At 51.6% G+C, this 10754-nt stretch overlaps 1 protein-coding gene across 1 annotated transcript; it reads left to right on the top strand.

The window, feature by feature from the left end:
• The first annotated feature begins 2620 nt into the window (after positions 1-2620).
• Positions 2621-9364, top strand: LOC128722744 (putative epidermal cell surface receptor). The gene is made up of 2 exons (XM_053816422.1): positions 2621-4955; positions 9339-9364. The coding sequence occupies exons 1-2, from the start codon at positions 2621-2623 to the stop codon at positions 9362-9364; spliced, it is 2361 nt and encodes a 786-aa protein (XP_053672397.1).
• Positions 9365-10754: the final 1390 nt, after the last annotated feature.

Genomic DNA, 10754 nt, shown 5'->3' with positions numbered 1-10754 from the left:
TTGTATAATTTGCGCTTCTGAAGTGGTTCCGCTCCGCAAATGGGCCCCATTTTTGGTTTCGTCGAACGCTTTAAGAACATTCCACGCAAACGATGGGAGCAGGCACAAGAGCTACATCCTGACAAGCGCGAACATTCGCCACGAACGAAAAAAAAAGGATGTTTTGTGGGAAAATTAATTTACTGCCACTCTTAGGAATGGGGCGTTTTTAAAATGGCTCAGGGTGTTTTTTCAGGGTGTTCTCCCATCCATTCCCCATTTTCTTCGTTTGCTTACAAACACCTCGCATTCGCTTTCGTTCAACGGCCATTTTAAAGAATCGTAGATTCGATCTACCCAACAAGCCAACCAATTCAAATTCACTCCAACCGCCGGAGGATCGTTAAGTGATGGCCGGAAGGTGGCGCTTTTTCGTTCACCGCGCCTTCACGTGTCCTCCTGAATGGTGAAGGAAATTAATTTGCGTCTGGACACCGTCCCGTTTATGCTAACAATGCTCCACGCCACTTTGACCCCGGAGTCACGCGTCGGTGCCGATTTTAGTTATCGTAATGTGTTTAAATTTTTCCCCGACAGTGTCGTTTCCCACCCAAAAAGCACACGCGCTCCGGAAGGAATGGAGCGCGTTTTTCTTCCACCCGAAAGGAAACACAAGACTGTGGAAATATTTTAGGACTGTCTGTCCATGCCAAGGGCACATTTGCACGCTAAAACGCCACCGAACGAGCGTTACGAAACTCCACCCAGCTCACGTTGTCGAACGCGAGATTGTGATTCATTTTAATTAAAGTCAGCGGTCACTCCCCACAAAGCGTTGCATAATTGAATGGCCAGCATAGCTTCCGTCCACGGGTGAATATTGTTTCGGGCAACAAAAAACCGCACCATCATAGAACCGTAATCCACCTGCCCATGGCCCGGTAGCCTCAACGTTGCGGCCACCCGATAACGATTATATCACCTTCACCAACGAGCTCGAAGCTTGGCTTGGGTGAGCGAGGGTTATGGTAGGAAAATTGTTTCCTTCAACAACAACAACAAAAAAAAGATTGAAACATGATTAAAGTGACTGGACTTATGTTTCCTTTCGGTTCGACATCACCAAAAAGGACCTCACCACCGGTGCGCTGATCCATGACCTACGGGACTCGAGTGCGGCCACGATCCCCTCGAGAATCCTTTCCCAGATGCTTGTTGTCCTCTTCTCCGTGCTCCTGCTCCGGGGCTCACCGGAGGGGGTTTGCAGGAGATCCACTTATCAGGACTGCCTTTCTTACGCTTTTATTGCCACCGTCCCCACCCGGTGCGCCAGCGCTGAAAAGGTAGGTTGTACGCTTGAGAGTTACAAATCCACCCACCGCAAGTCACGGTTGAGGTTGGCCCGATTCGTGCTGCACCTTTCGGTGGCTGAAAGCGAAAAGGTTAAGCACCCGGGCGCACCCGGTCGAGTGGTGGGGTGGAAACAGCAGAAGAAGGGGAAGAAAAAATGCCAACCATCCAAAAGGATATCCTTTTCATCCTGCGGAATGATTATTTTCTTTCTTTTAACGGCTTTGTTACAGACAATTCGGCGCGTGTTTGTTTGTTTACCTGACGTAACGGCACTGACAGGTAGGAGACAGGATAAGAGTGCCGTTACCGAAGGGACAGGGAAACATCGCAGAGATGACGCGGTAAAAAACGGCCATCGCGAGGAGGCCATTGGATTTGAACCATTTTCAACGGAAAAACGCCAGAGAGAGGACGTGAATTTTTTTAACACCATCGCACCATCGCACCATCGCACCATCGCACCATCGCACCATCGCACCGCGCGCGTTTAAAGAACGACCCAACCGAATTAACTTGAATAAAGTGTTAGTGGAATCAGTTAAAAGAACACGTCAGTAGAATTTATTATTACGAACTTTAAGTTGGAGCCGAACTCCAACATTTTAAAAAAATTCACTCGCTTTCTACTTGTGAATCGGTGAACACCAGACTGAGAATGAATCGCGAAAACGATGTACCAAACCCCACCGCGAATTCCACAGTGCGACAACTTTCCGCAGTTCAGCTAGTGGAAGACACTGTTTCGATACAGGAGTTGGTACAGCAAGCCAGGGAAGCGAACGAAAGCTTCGTCAGGCTGACCGCGCAGATCGCTCAGTTGAGCCCAAGCGTGTCGAGAGGGCTCGGAGTGTCGCTGAACGAGCAACGTGTAGGCGCGATATCCCCGTGCATCCGCACAGGAACCGTCGAAGAAGTGACATTTCCTTCGGCCGCCACCCTGCCGCGGAGATCGACGCTTGGGACGCCTTACGTCGGCGGCACCGACCGTGAACCTGGGAGCGCATCGTCGCGACCGGCCATTGCGTTTCCAGATTTCCTTCGTTACGACGTGCAAGCCGGCCCGTCAGGAAGATCGACGCTAAGGACGCCATACAATACCGATACAGAGCGTGAAGCTGTTAACGCGTCGCCGCCACCGGCCTTTGCGTTTACCGACTCTTTGCGCTACGACGCGCAAGTCGGCCCGTCATCGGCTCAGCACAGCGAAGCAGAACGGCGTGGTACCACTGGGAGAAGGACAACCGTACCCTCCCAGGGTGAACGTGATCTTCGGCGTGCCCTGGAAGACATGGAGATCGAGCATCTTCGGGAGCGAAACCGCTTGATCCAATCCTTCGAAGCAACGGATCACCAGAGAAGGACTCACCCGCCATCACGTACCAACGCCACCGTGGACAAGGGTTGCGACGAACGGTGCCACTGCGAGGAGGACGGCAAATGGCGCTGCGAGGCCCGTTGCGGCCGGCCATTCGTGAAACGCGGCAAAACGGCTCTGGCAGCCGGTTGCTACGAGAATCCCTCCAAAACGGACGAGTGCTGTGCCACGCTAATCTGCCCTTCAGAGCGGTTCACCGATGGACGTGTCGAACCGACGCCCGTCTCGGAGGAACCGACCACCGCCAAGGCGATCGTGACGAGCTGCATCTACAAGAACCGCTCGTACGACATCAACGAACGGATGGAGATCGGTTGCGAGCAGATCTGTACCTGCAACAGCGATGGTGAGATGGAGTGTGCTCCACGCTGTGCTCCACTTAACTCGACCCGCCCAGAACAGTGCGTCGTCCTGCCTGACCCACACGATCCTTGCTGTAAGCGCGAGTTCTGCGATGTCACGCTGGACGACCACGAGCAGAGCAGCGGTGTGATGATGATGATGGCACCGGCTTCATCTTCATCGTCACCTTCGACGACGGTGGTGCCGGAACGGGATGGAAAAACACCCGGACCGGAAGCTGACCACCGGTCCACCGGATGTGAGTTCAAAGGCCGCACGTACCAGCTGAATGATCAGTTCCACGACGAGTGCAACGCGCTGTGTCTGTGTACGGAGGCTGGTGTGCACTGTGCCAAGATCGAGTGCCCGTCTGAGTTTGGGTTGGACGTGCTGGATCCGCACTGCCTCAAGTGGGGTCCGGATCCGGCCACATTCCGTGCGATCGCACCCCGCTGTTGCCCGGAGCGGATGCGTTGCATCGACAATGGGACGTGCGAGTATAAGGGTCAGTTCTTCGATAACTGGTCGGATATACCGAGCAATTTGACGGGTTGCGAGCAGCACTGTTACTGTGATACCGGCATCGTCGAATGTCGACCGGCGTGTCCTGCCGTGCCAGCGACGCCACCTTCTCATCTACCGTGTAGCCCACGGAACGCCCGGTTGATGCCGATTCCGGGTGAAGAATGCTGCCAGCACTGGACTTGCAGTGTCAACACCGATAACGGTCTGGCCAGCGGCAGCGACGTGTTGAAGCCGCTGCTTATGCCGGGCACGATCGGGCAATTCCTGCCAACGAAACCGCCTCGCACGGACGCGAAACCCCCACCGGACGCGCCCGGGAAGGAACCGACGCCCTTCTACCCGACGGTGGACGGAAAACCACCGAAGGTACCGCAGGACAAACCCCACAAAAAGTACACCAAGGAGGACGCCGGTAAGAAGGATCACTTCAACAACATCTTCGGTGGCGCCCAACCTGAGGAGCCCGAGCTGGACGATGGCAAGTACGATTACGGCAGCTACGAGGACGCGATGAAACCGGCCACGCTCGGTGTGCAACGTCCCGGTCCGCCCGGGTACTATGGGCCGGAAATCAAGCCCCACTACGGTGCTGATTTTCACCCGTATCTGCACCCGGCTTCGGCAGGCGTCCAACCGGCCGGACAACCCGTTCCGACGGCACCCGGTCAGCCGGGACTACATCCTGGCCAGCATCAGGCGAGTGCGCTCGATAAGCAGCTGTTGAACGTGCTGGGACCAAACGGACCGGGTAGTTTACCGCCCAACATCCGCATCGAGCAGCTGCTGCAGCACATCCACGGGCAGGATCCGAATCTGCCACCGCAAGGACCTCCATTGTTGCATGGCCAGAGCCTCCCGAATGGGCCGCCCTTTGGGCCGGTTGGATCGCAACCATCGACGGGCAACGGCATCAACTACAACCAGTACGGTGCCGGCACACCCGCTGGTGGGCTAGCGTTCTCCGGACTGCAAGTCGACCTGAAAGTGCTCGCCCTGGACGCGATCGATGCGAACACTGTGCGTGTCATTTTCCTCGTGCCGCAGGTGTACGTGGGACTGCATGGTCGCGTTGAGCTGCGATACACGCGCACTCGCAACAACGACACCGCCACATGGCAATCGCAGGTGTTCGCACCACCGGACGATCTGATCGCGACACCACAGCTCGAGTTCGAGCTGCCAGGACTGAACGCCAACACGGAGTATCGCGTGAAGATCACGATTATCCTGCGAGACGTCAACTCGCAACCGTCTAGTCAGATCTACACCGTCCGTACGCCCTCGGATCGCGTGATCACGCCACCACCCGCGATCGGTTCCGGACACTTCCCGCACATGAGCCACCCAACGAACTTTCTCAAGGAGATCATCCAGGATCCAGGTACATCAAAGGACCGAGCTTTCTATGGCAGACGGAAAAGGAATGGCCAACTTCATCGACGCTACCGCATGATACGACGGAAGAACTACGCCGCAACCTCCTGCATCATTCCAGCACTAAATCACTTATTCAGATCGACCGATTCTCTAATTGGAACAGGCTGCTCAGATCTGTTGGATACGTTATTCGGTTTTCGAATAATTGTATGCACAGAAGAAACGGGAAAAAGACCACGACAGGACCGCTCACTAAGGGAAGAGTAGTGGCTGTCGTCAGAGCCGCCGACGGACAGGTAAGGCGAGCAACTGTGCAGACCGCTAGCGGATTGATGGAACGACCTGCAACAAAAATAGCGGTGTTGGAAGTACGGAAGTAGACCGAGGATAGGCACGGTACAACCAAGCTTACCAAAGTAGACGGACTGATAAGGCGATAGGGAGTGCTGCCGAATTGTTTATCGAACAGATTGCGCACTTGAAACAGGGTAAATTGCCCATCCGAGCAAAGTACCGGGTGGGAGAATGTTACAGACAATTCGGCGCGTGTTTGTTTGTTTACCTGACGTAACGGCACTGACAGGTAGGAGACAGGATAAGAGTGCCGTTACCGAAGGGACAGGGAAACATCGCAGAGATGACGCGGTAAAAAACGGCCATCGCGAGGAGGCCATTGGATTTGAACCATTTTCAACGGAAAAACGCCAGAGAGAGGACGTGAATTTTTTTAACACCATCGCACCATCGCACCATCGCACCATCGCACCATCGCACCATCGCACCGCGCGCGTTTAAAGAACGACCCAACCGAATTAACTTGAATAAAGTGTTAGTGGAATCAGTTAAAAGAACACGTCAGTAGAATTTATTATTACGAACTTTAAGTTGGAGCCGAACTCCAACAGGCTTGGTTGTGTTTTTTTTTGTCTTTTTATGCTCTCTCGCAACCTCACGATTATTGATCATTGTTCTGTGCATCGGTGGCTGCGTTGGCAGGGAAAGAGAGAGATAGAGAGAGAAAGAGAGAGAAAGAGAGAGGGAGAGAGAGAGAAATACCCCACCGACGGTGGCTGGGGAACACAACTCTGAATTGAATTATTCTATCAAGCGCCCTCATTTACCTGACCTTCATCTAATTCACTTTTTTCGTTGATTTTAGATGAGCTAGTGTGTCCTTAGGTATGTCCCATTCATCCTTCCACTTCCCATGGGTGGTAAAGGACACTCGTGTCTAGGGTGTACCTTGTTTCCCTCACTATTTCAGCGACAAAGGACGGTATAAAAGACGGCACCAGCCTTAACTTCCAACGGAGCAGCCGCAGCACCTGCCTGGATCGGGGAACGTTCCGTAATTTATTCATATTATCATGAGAAATTTTCCGACACATTAAACTTCTCATACGTGAGCTGGGGGGGTTTTTACTGTGTGTGTTTGAGGATCTCCCTTTTACCTAGGTTCTTTTTTTGCACCCCGCTTTGTAAGGCTCCAATATCGTCAAGCGGTTGTAGCTGAGTTTTTCAATCCCATTGGGCCCGTTGTTTCTCGCAAATTGTATTAAATCACGCTCGGATGCAGCGCACAAATGTGCAGTTAGTTTATTAATTGAACATTTTATGCGCGATAAAAAAGCTTATTTTAAATAGCCGGTCATATTTAACACAAGGAGCCATCTTACAAGGAGCATTAGAGGCTGCTCGGCAAGAAAGTAGTGCCCAGTTTGCTGGACTATGAAACAACGAACGAATCCTTTCCGTACGGTTCTTTGGGAAAGCAACAAGGCAAATGGGAAGAGCAGTAAAACGATCACTGACCACAACCTGCCCTCGCGTGTGCACTGCCGTGTCCTGTGACAAATACCTACTTATCATTTAGATGGGCTGTGGAGAGAACAATTTGTTGCGGGCTTGGCTTGTCGTCCTTGTTGACCACCCGTGGCATGCGCGAAACTTGCGAGAAGCGGAATAATGCTGCGGTCGGTGCATCGGAACGAGGTCACGAATGCATTGCGCGAAGGTGTGTCCCACAAGTTATACCCCGAAGGGCGCGACTTGTCCCTTTTTTATGAAAATTACACATAACTTCCTACTGACGAAGCATAAAATGGAACGATGTTTGTTAGCTTCTTTCCCGCAGGAGAGCAAATGCATCGAATCCTGGTGCATCGTAAACATCCTCGTGCACTACTCGCCGGTCACATCCTTATGCCATCGGAGCCTGGGCGTTGTTTACGATTTTGCAAACGTTAATAATGCATAAACAGTTGAAAATAACCACCTCTATTGCTTCCGCTGACGAGAAGGAGAGGCCACACCGGAGCCAACTCTCGGTTTGCTCTTTCCGATGACTTTGTATGCGGCTGTGGTAAGGATCGGTGAGTTGGCGTCAGTGAAGAACAGCAGGGGCGGAGAATAGTTTGCAATGTACACCACCACGTGCTTGTTCCTGGCGCTGCACTGCACCGGGATGTGGGCAGTTAGGCACTCACACGATGCGGAGGGTTTTGCAAGTGAAAGTTTCGTCTCTCCAGCTCGCTTTCCAGTGCGCTCAGCGCGAGTGTTTTATTAGCTTTATGTGTTAAGGGCTTCTGTGTGCTCTCGGCAAAGAGGCAGGAAGTTTTTGTTCAAGCATGGGCCGGTAACACGAGGGTTTCTGCTTCGGAGTTTCCAAAACCATCGGACTCGTTTATGCAATCAGAACAAAAAACAGCCAGCTTCCGTTTTTTATGACGTCTAGCGATATTTTCAAACGGTATACGCATGAACGGTTGTGCACAGAGTATTGTATCATGCGTATTTTTGGTACAATTATCAGCTACAATATATCAAAGTAAGCGGTAAACTGTCCTAAACCTGCATGGCCTACTATGATTGAACCTGCTGCCGACAATCTACCGACAATCATCAATCAAAAAAAAACCATAGTTTCCCTCCAAAACGTTACCTTAATGGAAATGTTAAACACACTTTTCGCCAAATTGCTATTTTATTCTTTGCGCTTCCAACCGAAAGCTCGTCATCGGATGGCAGGGAGAAAAAAAGCACACAAAACCATTCATTTCCAAATTGAAACGCAAACAAAAGTAATGGCGCTTTCGTCTATTACCTCAGTCCCAAAGTTCGTCTCCTCGCACCAAATTCCCGGGGGAATAGAATCCAACCGTTTTTGTCGCTCTCCTATTTTTACATGACTGAACGGACGGTGAATGAACCTCTCGTAGCGAAATGTGTTTATTTGCCACCGCCTTAACGTTTGCCGGCGTTTCCCCTCGTGCGCGCGGGAGAAAATCGTATTTGGTTATAATTTCGCTATCACAACGACATATTTTTCCTCCACCTTCGGTTCCGTTTCGGTGCGGAAAAACGGGCCCCGTGGCGGATTGCGATCAGGAAAGACTCGGTTCAAGGTCGCCGCCGTCGAGAGGAAGGAAATGTGATTACCTTTGCCGGCCGACATTGGAAAGGGGCGCCATTTGCATGGTCCGAGAGAGCAATGGCACCTTTGCTGGGGTCCGGCACCGAAGTGCTGCAAGAACTCGTTTCTCACGTGCTCTCCACGACACCGCCACGTGCACGTTCGATTATTGGGTTCAATTTGTTTATGTTAATAAAAAAAGGTCCGGCCGAGAATCGACTGAAGGACGTTCGATTCGTTCGATTCGTTCGATTTTGCGCGCTTGAATCGGGGCATGCAAGAACTCCGGGGCGCAATTGAAGCCGCACCACGCGTTGATTATGCTGCAGGCTTCGATCTCGAAAACAAACGACGATTCTCGGGAGCTTTCAGCCAAACGAGCCAGCACCGAAACGGATAAGCCTCCCCTGGGAGTAGCCGGGAAAGCGGTCCAATTTTCCCGCCATCCCACCATCATCGGTTGTGTGCGTTTCTTTCAGCACGCGAGCCCGGGCGAATCGAATTTATGATTTATATCGCGTGGCATCGCTGGCGCGGATCGTTGGCGATGGGATGAAATTAGATTCCACCCCGGGAGAAAGATTTTCACAAACAATTGCTCCATGAGTGATTTCACTTAGCCCGCCCTGAACCGGGAGGGCATTCAATTCGCACAAAGGTGGCCACAGCGGGATGATGGATGTTGACATTGGGAATTATAGCGAATTTCGGGACCGAGTGGCGTCTGGCGCCTCCACGGAGCGTCCCAATTAATGGACGTTTTTTCGAAGGTTTTCCCGAGTGACAATGTGTTGTGGTGGGAAAATTGGTTCATTTGGCGTACACCACAAGCCCCACCGGGTAACATTATTTCAGCACATTGAAAGTAACCCTGCACTGTCTCAGAATTCCATGGCCTGCTTCGTCGAATGTAAATAGTCCCGACGGTTGGAGTTTTCTAGCTTCTTTTATTTCTGCTCTCCACTGGTTTTGCAGTCCCGGACCGAGCGCTGAACTTTTGACGGAGCGCGCTGATAGTGACAAGTGAAAATTAATTTTTACAAATTGCATAAATTTGCACGCCGTCCCCATTTCCAGGCTCGTTTTTGCCTGGCTCGTCTTTCCATTACTATGGCGGGAGCACATTTTCAGGCACATCTTCTGCCACTGACACGTTTCCAGGAATTGCTTTTCAGTCTTTTCAATCGCATAGAGCAGCGATCAATGGCCCTCCCCAAGGCGGTCATATTCACTATTTACTTTGCGAAAGTGATCGATAATATGCCGTGCTTTTGTTGTGTATCGGGATTTGATTGGTTTGTATTAATTGCCTACAAATATTGGCATTCTCAACATTCATCAAATGTGCGGCAGTGCGTGAGGATGCTCTCGTTACTACAGCCATTTCTCATCACATCACATTCGTTTGCTTTCGGGATAGATATTCACGAGCAGTTTTCTATCGCCATTTCGCAATTAAACGCTAAATGGTGCACATGAGCGGCTAACTCGGAGAGTAAACTTTGCTTCTCCGTTCGCATCACTCGGTTTGTGACTTTTCGGTGGCCTTTGAGAAGTTCCGGGAGTACAGGCGGCCATTTTGCTAACACGCTAATTTGCCATTCTCTATCTACTTCTCTGCCCTCCACACCCGTACCACAGAGGACTTCCGGGCTTGGCCTTGATCCTGCAGCGAACGAAAAACTTTGCGTACAAAATTAATTGGATCCACTGCAAATTATTACCACTCTCTCGGCGCTGACCAGAGCGTCCAAAAAGTCATGCCATCCTGACCAGCGGTTGAGGGCAGCTTTCCCTGATAGTTGCACCAGAGAGTGTAAACAGGACCGTAAATTCCCCACGCAGGCTGCTGGTGCCTACACCCACCCACTGGCCATTTTTCTCTGCCCTCGGAGGAGAGTTGAAGTTCTGGGACCGTCGTCTCGGGTGGCAGAGAATAATTAAGCGAACGTCCCGTTGGGCACCACCGTGCGCCGGATGTCTTCGTCGACGGTTTCTTGGGGACGAAAAGTAAACATGAAGTCACCGAGTTTCCTGGAGTCCTAGGACTAGAGGTCACCTTTCGGAAACGGTCCACTCGGGTGGAGGTTCATCTGGAAGTTTTCGTTTGCTCGGAATTTGAATGGGTACCTCTGTCTGACTCCGATCCTGTGTATCATCCACTGCTGAAGTCATCAATAAATTATCAGTCCCACCCGAAACTCACCACCCGGAGGTGTAGCATTTTGACGGTTTCTGGCCGCTTCTAGCGCTTCCGGACGACAATGGACCGCGAAGTGAAACAATCGGAGACCGCCCAAGGACTCGGGGCCTTTGGCAGCACAGACAGACCGAGGATCGAGGAGCGCGTTTACGATGAAAAAGCGGCAATTTAATTACGCGAGCATTAAT

Source organism: Anopheles nili, chromosome 3 (genome assembly GCF_943737925.1).
Source record: "Anopheles nili chromosome 3, idAnoNiliSN_F5_01, whole genome shotgun sequence".
NCBI lineage: Eukaryota > Metazoa > Arthropoda > Insecta > Diptera > Culicidae > Anopheles > Anopheles nili.
The sequence above is the reverse complement of the archived record's forward strand: the minus strand, read 5'-3'. Positions and strand labels throughout refer to the sequence as shown.